The 14,813-nt window shown below is 36.0% G+C and overlaps 1 protein-coding gene across 9 annotated transcripts in view; it reads right to left on the reverse strand.

The window, feature by feature from the left end:
- The window catches only part of RABGAP1 (RAB GTPase activating protein 1), a 154,651-nt gene that overhangs the window by 97,344 nt on the left and 42,494 nt on the right, over positions 1–14,813 (reverse strand). For all 9 annotated transcript variants that reach the window (XM_032306351.1, XM_032306350.1, XM_032306356.1 and 6 more), the window contains 6 exons: positions 12,883–13,057; positions 12,136–12,293; positions 5,108–5,218; positions 4,657–4,723; positions 3,876–3,978; positions 2,776–2,945 (listed from right to left, as the gene is read on the reverse strand). In XM_032306351.1, the coding sequence (XP_032162242.1) occupies positions 2,776–2,945; positions 3,876–3,978; positions 4,657–4,723; positions 5,108–5,218; positions 12,136–12,293; positions 12,883–13,057 (784 nt within the window). The remainder of the gene's footprint in view (positions 1–2,775; positions 2,946–3,875; positions 3,979–4,656; positions 4,724–5,107; positions 5,219–12,135; positions 12,294–12,882; positions 13,058–14,813) is intronic.

Consider the following 14,813-nt stretch of genomic DNA (forward strand, 5'->3'; position numbering starts at 1 on the left):
GAGCAGAGAGCCCGACACGGGGCTCTATCCCAGGACCCTGGGATCATGACCCGAGCTGAAGGCAGAGGCTTTAACCCACTGAGCCACCCAGGTGCCCCTTAGTAGAGGTTTCTAACAGGGAAAACAGATAATAAGCAAAATAAAATTTATTATATAGTACGCTGGAAGTTAAGAGCAGACAAACTGCAGTGTTACATGTGGCAGTCAGGCATTACTAAGATGTCAATCTAAGCACAAATTTATAGAAGATAAAGACTTGAAAAAGGTGAATAATAGCAAGTGAGAAACTGGAAGAGCATTTAAGGCAGAAGAAACAGTTAATAGCGGAAGGCCCTGAGAGCATGGCTAGAGCAGAAGCAGCAAGGAAGAAGAGCATTAAGAGAGAAAGTTCATGACACAACAGACAGTAGACCACATAGTGTCTTAAAAGCCACAGAAAGAACTCTCGCTTTTACAGAGTAAAATAGCTTTAAAGAGTTATAAGCAGGAAAGTGATATGATTTGATCTTAGGTTGCTGTGTTGAGAATGTATGGTGGGGGGTGCACAAAAAGAAACAGGGAGCTGTGAAGAGGCTACTACAGTAACTCAGGTAAAGGTGACAGTTCAAATAAGATTAGTGTAATTTAAGTGCTAAGCAGCAGCCAGAATATGATTGATTTTGACAGTAAACAGAATTCCCTGACAGACTGGATAGGGGGGTGTGAAAAATCAAAGTAAAATTCTCAGCGAAAATTAGGAGATGATGTCCATGAACTGAGACAGTGAAGACAGGTATGGAGAGCATTTTAGGGGTTGAGGGTGGAGGACCGAGGTAAATCTGAGATATCCTGAAGGCTAAGTGAGAGGATAAGGAAGGGGAGAGTGATCATCTGCTCAAAGGTCAAGGACTATGAAGACTCTGACCACCAGATTTAGCAATTTAGGTCATTATGGAATTGATTTTTTTTCAATAAGTGCTGATACAAAGGAAAGGAAAGCGGGAAAAAAAAAGGGGGGGGGTAAGTAGTGGGGCATCTGAGCCAAGAAAAACTAAAAGAAGCAAACACAGATTTCATCTGCTGCCCGCCACAGGTAGAATTTGACTCTGACCAAAAGAGACCATAACATAACAGACCATAAAAATCGATTATTAAAAAATGTCTAACATATCTAACATATCCAAAATTGCTAGACAAACAGAAAAATGTGACTCACCAGACATTAGAATTAGCAGTTAAGGATTTTTAAAGTAGCAGTATTATAATTATGCTCAAGGATGTAAGAGAGAATCTTCTTGAAAGAACAGAGTAAATCTCATAAGAAAACAGAAACTATAAAAAAGAACCAAATGACCAAATGGACATTCCAGAAATAAAAAGTTCAAGACCTGAAATTAAAAAACAAAAACAAAAACAAAACTTAATTGAATGAGCTTAATAAAAAATTGGGGATGATGAAAGGGGCAAGCCAACTTTAAGCATATCAAAAGAGAGTTAAAATGATATCCCACCTGAAGTAAAAACAGAAAAAAAAAATAAGATTTTTAAAAAACCAGAGGGGTGCCTGGGTGGCTCAGTGGATTGAGCCTCTGCCTTCAGCTCGGGTCATGATCTCAGGGTCCTGGGATCGAGCCCCGCATCGGGCTCTCTGCTCAGCGGGGAGCTGGCTTCCTCCCCTTCTCTCTGCCTGCCTCTCTGCCTACCTGTGATCTCTATCAAATAAATAAATAAAATCTTTAAAAAACAAAACAAAACAAAACAAAACAAAACAACCAGACTAAAATATATGTAAGTGGAATCTTAGGAGAGAAAAAAAGAGATGGGGCAGGAAAAAAAGTTTAAAAGAAATAACAAACCAAAATTAAAAAATTAAGAAATTTTTAAAAAGGGGGGGGGATGGGGAGGAAATTGTAGGAAGGGTTTTTAAGCCCCCTCTTTTTTTAATATTCAGAAAGAAAAAAAAAAAGAAAGAAATAACAAACCAGATTTTCCTCAAAATTGATAAAACAAAACTTGAAAAATTCAAGAAGTTTGGGGCACCTAGGTGGCTCAGTAGGTTAAGTCTGCCTTTGGCTGGGGTCATGAACCCAAGGTCCTGGGATCCAGCCACACATTGGGCTCCCTGCTCAGTGGGGAGTCTTTTTCTCCCTCTCCCACTCCTCCCTCTCTCATTCTGTGTCAAATAAATAAATAAAAATTCAAGAAGCTCAACAAACCCAAGTGAGACAAAGAATATCATGCCTAGGCACATCATATTTATATGTCTGAAAATCAAAGATAAAAAATAATCTTAAAAGCAGTGAGGAAAAAGTGACTCATTCCAGACAGAGAAAGAGTATCAATAAATGCACCCTAACTTCACATCAAAAACAATGCGCCAGGAGACTGAGATGACATCTTTAAAAGGCTAAAAGAAAAAAAAATGTCAATCCAGAAATACTACAGCCAGTGAAAATATCCCACTGGAATGAAGGTGAAATAAAACCATGTTCAGATAAAGAAGTCTAAGAGTTATAGGACTTTAGTGGATGGACACCAGAAGAAATGTTAAAATAAGTTCTCCAGATTGAAGGCAAGTAAGATCAGACAAGAACCTGGTTCTTGAGGAGGAAATGAAGAGAAAAAAAAATGATAAATAGGTGGGTAAAAATAAAAGACACTTCTCCTCTTAATATGTTTAAAATACACATGACTATTTAAAGATAAAAGTGACAATTTAGCTTCATGATAAATCAGCCTCAAAAATAGTTTCTCCTTTATCTACCTCCCTCCCATATTTATAAGAAAGTGTAGTACCTGTTTTAGTTTCAAAAAGAAATTTTCAGTAGTACTACGTTTGCTGAAGGGCCAGAATAATCTTTCATTAGGTGAGCAAACGCGGACTTTTGTCTCTATGAGAAATCGAACAGGCTCCTGTACTTCTGTTATTACCAAATCAACAGCTGTGGTCATAAACAGCACTTTATCTAGAGAGAGAGGTGGGAGAAGCAAATAAAAAAAACGGAAATATATTTGCTCATACAATTAATGTAAAATTAGTTACTTTTCTCACAAACTTTCAAGATAGCTTAAGGTAATCCATTAATTAAATCAAAATCTAAAGTAATCAGATACATTGCTGTTTTGAAAACTCTTTTTCTGTATTGAGAATTCTTTGCTTGGGTAGACTCTTTGTAATTAGTGACGGCATTATATAAAAGTTTATGAAATGTTCTGTCAAATTGATTTGCAAAAGTGGCATATGGCCTCTTCATGCCACTTTCACCAACAGTGGGGATTCTCAACTTTTAAAATCTTGGTTAACTTATCCATTTATCTATAGTGCTATGAGTAACAAGAAAAAAATGAAGGTGAAAAAAATAAATGCTCAATAGGAGACACTAGTTACGCAAATAATGTTACATTTTCAGGAGAGAATATTATGCAGCCACTAAATGACATTCAGAAACAGTAGGAAATAACTTGAAAAAGGTGGTTTCTGCACAAAGAGTATCTGAAAAGCTACATAAGAAACTGGTCCCTATGGTCCCCTTGGGGTAGGGCCCTGAGGACTGTGGTAGAGTCTTACTTTTCCCTCCATATCCTTTTAATTTTTAACCATATGTGCATATATTATCTTTCCATAAAAATAAAGTTTAGAATTCTGTATATAAGTAAGTACACGAATAGAAAAGGAAGCAGGGAAGTGAAAAATTAAGACAGGAGGGAAAAATAAGGGAGGGGAATGATACTTTGTTTATAGGTCAAATTTAATAATAAACTCAAAGACCTATAACAAATTCTTTGGTTTCACCAGAATTAAAGAAAATACTGATATTTGTCAAATAAGTGGTCCTAAGGTTTGGGTATCTTTTGGGACTAAAATTTCTGTCCGTGATATCAGCAATCTGCATCACCTTTAGGAGTTTCTTCATTTACAACTTGAAAAGGTAGAGATTTTGGATTCCAGCTCCCAGTGATAACATAGGACTTTCCATCTGAACTTTTGCCCATAGATTCCTAAAGAGTAAAGACAAACATTAATGCCAAAATAAAGTAACAACAGCTAATTCCCATTTTGCTTCCTTTAAAAGAATGAGTCATAAAAATGTAAGAATATGAAAGAGGGCCAGATATTTTTAAAACAGATAGAAATATATGTGAATGAGACTGACTGCAGTTAAAATAAAAGATACGCCAATTATTTATGCAATCACTCCTGAAAAATTATGAAGTAAATGCTTAGAAATCATATCAAACTACAAATTCAGAGAAATTTACCACCTGAGTCTATGCTCAATGCTTCTGACAAGTGCATAATTATCACATAAATTTCAGTTTTGAAAATAAAGATTTTCATAATAGCAACAATACTAATACTACCTACATTTATAAAACTCATGATAGTCTCTACTTCTCTCGTGAACCTTTTCTTTGATTCCAACTTCAACCTTAAATTATAAACAAGGATTATTCTCTATCATACAGTGATGAAACTGAGGCTTAGACTAAATAGGTCTAAGGTCAGACTAATAAATATCAAGTCAGAAATGAGGAAATTCCTTATCTTTGTTTACTGCTACTGCAGCTCATAAGAACACCTTCATAGAAGTCCTTTACCATCAGATTCAGGTCAGATGAAGTGAACCCTTTATCATGGAAATAGTGTATAACCTTAAAATGAAAAGCAAGTCTTACCAAATCTAACAAGTGCATGTCACTATTTCGTACATCTTTTCCTGGGCTAAGGAGAAGACCAAAACACCTGCAAGAAAGAACAGGCATAAATTTGCAAAGAAGATAATATAAAAAAAAGATGTTTAAATTAGGTCATTTAAAATTCTTATTGATGGATAAAGGACACATTAAAATTATCAATAAACTAGTATTGCCCAAATAACCTTACTTCTTTAATTTACATAAACAAATTCTATGTGTCTTTCATTATCACATAGCGAAAGTCAGCATATTAGCTGAAGATTTATAGGAGTTAATTCAAAGTGAACAAAGTATTCACTTCAATAACCCAAAGAATTCCCCAGAGAACAAAATTCTTCCAAATACATTTTTGAATACAGTATATGGTTACTCCACTGGATTGATAAAATCCAGAATTTATATTTAAGCTGAATTTACTAAAAATGTTTACCTTTCAATGGCCAGCTCTTTATTAGTTGTTTGTTGCACATAGATGACAATTTTCTTATCAGTTCCTTGGCGAAGTTTAAAGCACTGTCTGTCCTTCTCTTTAGGAACTGCACTGTAGAACAGCATGTTTCATTAATTTTGCAAAGTATTTTCTTGTGACATATACTAGAACAACTTCCCTTGAATCTAGGATTCTTTTCTATGCCTGGTTATCAAGTCATAACAGAAATTTAAAAATCATCATCAACCTCTTCAGTGAAAATATTATCATTGCTGTATATAATCCACTAAACAATTTGTAACAGCTAGAAAAAACTCATACGTTCCCTAAAATGTGGCTTTAATTTCTTAATCTTCTGTTGTTGTTAAGTTAGATATCTATAAAGCATCTAGCAGGCATCTAGCACATAGGTACTCAAAAAAAATGTTAATTTTCTTTGAAATTAGTCACCTTTTTTTTTTTTTTTTACAAATAATTACTGCCTTATTTGTTTAAATATGTAATAAAGAAAAAGTAATCATAGATCTTTTGAATTTCTAAACAAGGTACCTTCAAAAAATAACAGAGATAAGGAAAATATGGCCAACGGTAAACTGTTGCTTAGTGCTTCCCTTAAGCAGTGATAACCTTATTATTCACCTGTGCAGTAACTATAAAAATAATATTAAGGATATAGTTAAACATCTACTTAAGAAAAAAAATTGAAAATATCCTTAAAATTAGAATTTACCAAAGTAATCCCCTACTCTCCCACACACCACTTTCTCTGGCTCCTCTGTTCTAAAAGCAAATATCTGCCAATGGCAATCTGCCTATGTGCAGCAAATACAAATTATGTCTTGGTACTGTATAACTTTAAAATAATAATGGCAGTAGAACCATTAAAAGGTACTATAAAAGGCTAAATGAGATTTCCAGGTACTGACTCAAAGGAAAAAGTGGCTCTGAAGATAAAAAGTTAGTTTGAAGGCCATCTGTACTTAGAGAGTAACCAATTCAAAAACACTCTCTGAAACTCAGAATAAGAAAATCAAAGAATCTGGGTGCCTGGCTGGCTCAGTCAGTGACTGAGGGCTGATCTCAGGGTTGTTAAGTCTGAGCCCCATGTTGGGTGTAGAGATTACTTTAAAATAAAATCTTTTAAAAAAGAGAAGGAGAGAGAAAAGAAAAGAAAACTGAAGAATCTTAGCAAGGGAGTCTGGAAATGACAAACGTGCAAAGAAAAATGTCTGCATACCAAACTATTAAACATTTGTGGCTGACAGAATTTTCACCTCTTAAGGATATGTACACAGGTCTCAACTTTTAAATGATAAAAGCTACACTAGTCTTTATGTTCTGCAAATGCTGACAGAGAAATAAACATAATCCCATCTCTTAATAGTATTTAAGACAACAGCAAATACAAAGTTGTCTCTGGTGTCTTAATGCTGAAGTACAAGGAGAAGCCCTATTAACAGGAACAGAGTGGAGACTGCAGGCAGTGAAGTGAACTTCAAGGAGATTATATTTCTAGTTTTGTCATCGTATCACTGAACAGATCCACCCCAATAATTTTATATTGATTTCCTATTATATAAATTACAATACTGAGATCCAGGTTTAACTTCCCCAGGCTTCTTTACTTATAAAACAAGGAAAGTATCAAATACCCAGCATATCTAATGGGATTATATGGTAGAATAAATAAGACAAAAAGTGCTCTGAATGTTATAAATGAAAACGTTCGATCTTCCTAAGGGCTAAAATGAAAGTAGGTTTCTAATATTAAGAATTATACCTTTTCAAGGATGAAAAGAAGAGCATTAAGTCTTGTCACAGCATTGTAGAGTAAAACCACAATCTATCTTGTGTTATGGTTACTTATTACACCTGTATTTTTTGGATAGATGCTAAGTCATATGGGTGCACCACCATGTTTTTAGTGAAATATCACTAAATGTCATAGCATTGTTAGAGTAAAACCACAATCTATCTTGTGTTATGGTTACTTACTACACCTATATTTTTTGGATAGATGCTAAGTCATATGGGTGCACCACCATGTTTTTAGTGAAATATAACGGACATACAACATTATATTTATTTGAGGTGTATAACAATGTTTTGACATTTGTATATATTGTGAAATGCATCATATTTTAATTATTCTATTCTGGTGAACATTTAACTTCGACCTTTTAATTTTATTATTACAAAGAGTATTAAGGGGAACATACATCTTGACAATTCTTTGGGTACCTCAATGTTTACAGAATCACTAGAAAAAAACAGCTGTTTGACCTGTTCAAATCTGATAAAGAGATGCTAATTTTCAACAAGTCACTATCACTATGATAGGGCTATACAACACTATTTTTACCATAAACAACAAATTCAATAAAACCACGTTAAAAAAAAATAACAAAGCCCTGACAAATGCAAAGAGCAAAATGACCATCTAGGGATTTTTCATATAGCAACCCCTTGGTATGAGGGTGAACAGGGATGTCTGTGATTATGATCATTCTACCTTGAACATGCCTAAGTTAAGAAGCAGTTTAGTGCTTCTGAGATCTTAGACATCGTTCCTATTTGTAATTGAAATTTATAAAAGGGATCTAAATAAATTTCTTTACTAAAGGGGAAAAATGGAGTTTAAAGAAACTTTTGTTTCTTAAAAAGGAAAAAAACTGTTACAAAGTTTAAAGATTATAATTTCCACTTCCTAGGGCCAGCATATATACTGTGGGAAGCAGCATATCCCAAAGTTGCAGTGCAAACAGAAATACAGCTATTGAGTGGGCACAGACCACAGACCATGTCTAATATTTCAGTGCACAAATCAAAGTTGAAGCTGCATTGTACATGAAATTGGCCACCAGATGGCATGATAATTCCAAAAGTCTTTGCAGGGAGACCAGTTGTTATCAGTTGTTCAAACAAACCAGTCATTGTGTTTTCTAATTTGAAAGCAAAATAGTAGAAAACATTCATATTTTAATGTAATTTCATTTTACCCATTTTATGAGGTAATCATAAAGGAGACACTCTGAATATGCAACTATCAATTATGATCCAAGAAGCACCTAATATGTGATATGGGTTATAGAGGAAAAAAAAAATCATCTGTAACTGTAGTATTTTAAAGTTAGAAAGCACTTTAGAGTCTAGCCAACTTATTTTATAAGTAAGGAAACTACTGCCAGGAGATATAAAAAAACTTGGAGGGGCGCCTGGGTGGCCCAGTGGTTTGGGCTGCTGCCTTCGGCTCGGGTCATGATCTCAGGGTCCTGGGATCGAGCCCCGCATCGGGCTCCCTGCTCCGCAGGAAGCCTGCTTCCCCCCCCCCCCCTCTCTCTCTCTGCCTGCCTCTCTGCCTACTTGTGATCTCTGTCTGTCAAATAAATAAATAAAATCTTTAAAAAAAAAAAAAAAAACTTGGAAAAGTTCACAGTGTTAATAGTAGCAATAATTAAACTAAATCTAAGTATTTCTATTCTAGGGTTCTTTCCACTACTCAAAAGTATCATTTTACGTAAAAGCCCAAGCCAGTTATTTCTGACCCTATATGCAAGATTAAGACTTCAGACACAGACTCCATTTCTCCTCATCCAATGTGTTCAGGTAAACTTTAATGGAAAAACTGATGTCAACAGCCTTAAGACTTTTAGATTATTAAAACAAATTAACCAGCCAAAAAGACCAAAAGAATCAGCCAAACAAATGCAGCTACAAATCCAGCTTGCTTAAATACTGTCATACTTCATATCAGCAGTCAGCTGGTTACTCTGTCTAAAAGAACATAGTAACGTAACATATTTCCCCATACAAAAGAATTTAATAGCTTTAAAATTCTTCAAACCTTGCCTCTTAAAAAGAGAAATGAAAAAAACAGTCCCATTCAGAGGACATGAACAGACATTTCTGCAAAGACATTCAGATGGCCAAGAGACACATGAAAAAGAGCTCACCATCACTTGGCATCAGGGAAATACAAATCAAAACCACAATGAGATACCACCTCACACCAGTCAGAACGGGTAAAATTAACAAGTCAGGAAACGACAGATGCTGGCGCGGATGCGCAGAAAAGGGGAACCCTCCTACACTGTTGGTGGGAATGCAAGCTGGTGCAGCCACTCCAGAAAACAGCATGGAGGTTCCTCAAAAAGTTGAAAATAGAGCTACCCTACAATCCAGCAATCGCACTACTAGGTATTTACCCTAAAGATACAAATGTAATGATCCGAAGGGGCACGTGCACCCGAATGTTTATAGCAGCAATGTCCACAATAGCCAAATTATGGAAAGAACCTACATGTCCATCAACAGATGAATGGATAAAGAAGATGTGGTATATTTATACAATGGAATACTATGCAGCCATCAGAAAAATTGAAATCTTGCCATTTGGAACAACGTAGATAGAACTAGATGGTATTATGCTAAGTGAAATAAGTCAATCAGAGAAAGACAATTATCGTATGATCTCCCTGATATGGGGAATTTGAGAGGCAAATTGGGGCGTTTAGGGGGTAGGGGAAAAAAAATGAAACAAGATGGGATCGGGAGGGAGACAAACCATAAGAGACTCTTAATCTCACAAAACAAACTGAGGGTTGCTGGGGCAGGGGTATGGAGAGGGCGGTTGGGTTATGGACATTGGGGAGGCTCTGTGCTGTGGTGAGTGCTGTGAAGTGCGTAAGCCTGAGGATTCACAGACCTGTACCCCTTGGGCAAATAATACATTATATGTTAATTTTTTAAAAAGTCCCATTTAAAACTGCATCAAAAACAGTAAACCTAGAAATAAACTTAACCAAAGCAGCCAAAGACCTATACTCTGAAGACAACACAAATAAATGGAAAGATATTCCATGCTCATGGATTGGGAGAACAAAATGTCCATATCATCCAAAGCAATCTACAGATTTACTGCAGTGTCTATCAAAATGCCAACAGCATTTTTCACAAAACTAGAACAAATGCTCCTAAAATTTGCATGGCATCACAAAGACTCTGAATAGCCAAAGTAATCTTGAAAAAGAGAACAAAAGTGAAGGTATCACAATCCCAGATTTAAAGATGCATGACAAAGCTGCTCTAAGGAAAACAGTACAGTACTGGCACAAAAACAGATATATAAACCAATGGAACAGAACAGAGAACCCAGAAATAAACCCACAATTATATGGTCAATTAATCTTGGACAAGGAATAATGAATATACAATGGGGAAAAGACCATCTCTTCAACAAACGGTCCTGGAAAAACTGGACAGCAACATTCAAAACAATGAAACTGGACCACCTTCTTACACCATACACAAAAATAAACTGAAAATGGATTAAAGACCTAAATGTGAGACCTGAAACCAAAAAAAATCCTGGAAGAGAACACAGGCAATAATTTCTCTGACATTAGCTACAGCAACATATTTCTAGGTATGTCCCCTAATGCAAGGGAAACAAAAGCAAAAATAAATTATTGTAAACAAAATAAAAACTTCTGCACCGCAAACAAAACAATCAACAAAACTAAAAGACAACCTTCTGAATTGGAGAAGGTATCTGCAAATGATATATCCAATAAAGGGTTTGTATCCAAAGTATATAAAGAACTTATACAGGACGCCTAGGTGGCTCAGTCAGTTAAGCGTATCTGCCTTCAGCTTAGGTCAGGATCCCAGGATCCTGGGATCAAGTCAGTGGGCCCGCTTCTCCCTCTGCCTGCTGCTCTCCCTGCTTGTGTGCTCACTCTCTCTGACAAACAAATAAAGTCTTCAAAAAGAAAAAAAACCCACAAAACTTACACAACTCAACACCCAAAAGACAAATAACCCAATTTAAAAATGAACAGAAGACATGAAAAGACGTTTCTCCAAAGATGATATACAGATGGTCAACAGACACAGGAAAGGATGCTCAACATCACTCATTACTGGGGAAATGCAAATCAAAACCACAATAAGGTATCACCTCACACCTGTCAGAATGGCTAGTATCAAAAATGACAAGAAATAACAAGTGTTGGTGAGGATGTGGAGAAAAAGGAACCCTGGTGCACTACCGAGGGGAATGCAAACTAGTGCAGCCACTGTGGAAAACAGTACTACCTTATGATCCAGTAATTTCCCTACTGGGTATTTACCCAAAGAATATGAAAACATTAATTCCAAAAGATGCATGCAGCCCTATGTTTACTGCTGCATTATTTAAATAGCCCAACCAGGAAAGCAGCCCAAGTGTCCATCAGTAGATGAATGGATAAAGAAGATTGGGGTGTGTGTGTGTGTATATACACGCAAATGCATACCACGGACTATTATTACTCAGCCATAAAGACAAAAAATGAAAAGAAAGAAATCAGCCTTTTTCTGACTGACTTTTTTCACTTAACATTATACCCTCATCCATGCTGTTGCAAATGGCAAGATTTCATTCCATTTCTATGGCTGAGTAGTATTCCATTATATATAATTATCACATCTTCTTTATCCATTCATCTATTGATGGACACTTGAGCTGCTTCCATTATTAAAGAAAGACAAAGACCATATGAGTTCACTTACACATGGAACTTAAGAAACAAAATAACAAAGAAAAAAAGAGACAACCCAAAAATCAGACTCTTAACCATACAGAACAAACTGATGGTTACCAGAGGGAGGAAGGTAAGTGGAATGGGTGAGAGAGGTGACGGGGTTTAAGAAACCACTTATTGTGGTGAGTGCTGCGTAGCGTACAGAACTTTTAAATCTCTACATGACATACCTGAAACTAATATATCACTGTATGTTGATTATACTGAAATTAAAATTTAAATAAATTTAAATTAAAAAACCTTTCCTCTGCAAAGTTGCCTATTTCCGTTTAGCACTTACAATATAAAAAACTCTACCTATAAAAGCAATCTTAAAAAAAAAAAAGCAAACATTTTATACATGAAAGTTAAATAACCTGACCCAGAGTTTCCCTTGAACCACAGATGATACACCATGTTAATACAAACTTCAATCAAAAAAAAGAAAAGAATAAAATATCCTACCTAAAATAACCTTTACCATCATCTTCTTTTATTTCTAAAGACACAGAGAAGGTAAAGATGTCACTGTCAGGAGTCTGGGGTGCAGCAGCTGCTGAAAGTGGGGTCTGCTTGGCAGAACGGCGGAAGGCAGTGGCAAAACTGTAAAGTATCCGGCTTACCTACAGCGGACAAATTAAAAAATGGGCTGTTATCCGAAGAAATAAAATACCTTTATTAAGGCTGAAAGTTACCTATTTTGTGTGTGTGTTGGGGCGGATAGTAATTCATCTCTCCCTCACTGATTTCTTTTGGTAAATTACCTAATTTGTTAGGCCTAGAAAGCAAGCAACACTAAAAATGGCCAGAGAAAGGGTTTTAAAAAAGAAATGGTTATAAACACAAGAAATCCAACTGAAAAATGATTTCCTAAATTGTTAGGAACAATCTGAATATATTTATTACAGTTAAAAAAAAAAAAAAGGCCTACAAGATTAGCTTTAAAAGAACAGTTTGGAAATGTGTCATTCCTGAAACCAAGATACCTATCAAGAAGCAGTCTTGGTCTCAGGCACTCTTGGCAACAACGTTCTGGTTACCCAAACTTTTAGTTTCTTTATATTTCAGCCCATCAGGCTGGAGTCAATAAAACATCAGCAAAGAATTTCATTTGGCTTATTAAGTGACCATAATAAATACTGCAATTAACTTCAACACAGTGAGGGTAAAGGTGAAGCTTCATTTGCAGACAGTTTTCTGGTAAGGACTTACAGCTTCTTGTATTTCACACCGGAAGACGTGTATTCTGAAGAGCTCTGCATTGTAATGACTTTCAGTGAAAGCAAAACAGTCACTCTCAGGAGTTCCATCATGCCCTCTGACACAGAAGAGGATTTTGTAGATAGGGTAGTTTGCTATTTCAGTGTTTGTCTGAGGATCTAAGAGTCTGTTTGGGAAAAAAAGTTATAAAGAGCTTAGAGGGATTACGGACTATTCTCACTAAATCCATATTATGATTCGAGACTCATCTTTCTAACAAGATCATAGAAACCATTTTTGGTATGCTAATCATATTAATCTTAAGTCTTAACAAATAAGTTATATGGGGATTCCTCTTTTTTTTTTTTTTTAAGATTTTATTTATTTGACAGAGAGAGAGCAAGAGAGGGAACACAAGCAGGGAGGGGTAGTGTGAGAGGGAGGAGCCAGCTTCCCATCAAGCAGGGAGCCCCATGCGGGGCTTGATCCCAGGACCCTAGGATCATGACCTGAGCCAAAGGCAGACGCTTAGTGACTGAGCCCCCCAGAAGCCCCAATACGTGGATTCCTGAATTATTAATTATGTAATTCCATGGTACTAAAACCTACATAATCTTATGCTTTAGGGAGGCAATCAGAAAGACAAACAGTAAGTACATAGGTTTTCTATATAGTCTGCACCTAAATAAAGACTAGATCAATGAGTAAATCAGACTACCAAAATGAATCATTAAAGCTGTGTTTCTTACCACCTCCTAAAAAATGACCTAATCTGCTTTATTATTTAAAAAAACAAAAAACTGATGTGTTTTCTCAGAGTGAAACATATTCTTCTGATTCATGGCAAATAAAGTACAAAATGTTAACACCTAAAAAAAGATAATTACTAATCAAAAGCATGCCATTCGCTGAAAATCAAAAGTGTGTTATTCATTCAGAAACGTATTGGTTCAAAAAAAAAAAAAAAAAGAAAGAAACTTATTGGTTCAACAAATACTTACATGATACCTATAGTACTCTAAGCTCTGTTCTGGATACTGAAGACACAAATATGAAAGTAATAAAAAGAAACTGCAATTTCAACACTAAATGGGCAGGGCCACTGATGAGGAAAGCTAGGGGTCCGTGCATAATGGAAATACACAGGAAGTGGATCTAATCCACATTCAAAGGCACTTTGATAAAAACTCTGAAAACATGAGCAAGAAAAACTGGGTTTTGCTTGTCTACAGAATTAAAATGTATCAGAACAAAGTATAATTTCAGTTGGGAAACAACTACTAAGATGGACACAGAAATGAGCACTAAACAAGTTTTATAAAAAGTTTCATATTATTGGGGTGCCTGTGGTTCAGTTGATTAAGCGTCTGACTCTTGACTTTGGCTCAGGTCATAATCTTGGGGTCCCGGGATCTAGCCCCTGCATCAGGCTCTGTGCTCAGTGGGGAAGCTACTTGAGGATTCTCTTTCCCTCTTCCTTTGCCCCTTCCCCCACTCATATATGTGCGTGCTCTCTCCAAAACAGTCTTTTAAAAAATGCTGATTCTGATATGTCAATATTATTATTGCTGATTCTAATATGTTGTTAGATTCAATATGAAACTTCATACTGAACTAATGTGTCAAGCTAGTATCTGTACTGGTGGAACAGGGAAAATATAAATTAATTTGTTAGGCATACTTTCAGGTCAACATATTTCAATTATCCCCAAAACATTTAAATTTTTTTTTTTTTAAAGATTTTATTTATTTATTTGACAGAGAGAGATCACAAGTAGATGGAGAGGCAGGCAGAGAGAGAGAGAGAGGGAAGCAGGCTCTCTGCTGAGCAGAGAGCCCGATGTGGGACTCGATCCCAGGACCCTGAGATCATGACCCGAGCCGAAGGCAGCGGCTTAACCCACTGAGCCACCCAGGCGCCCCAACATTTAAATTTTTAAGGT

The sequence above is a fragment of the Mustela erminea genome, chromosome 12 (genome assembly GCF_009829155.1).
Source record: "Mustela erminea isolate mMusErm1 chromosome 12, mMusErm1.Pri, whole genome shotgun sequence".
NCBI classification, from domain to species: domain Eukaryota; kingdom Metazoa; phylum Chordata; class Mammalia; order Carnivora; family Mustelidae; genus Mustela; species Mustela erminea.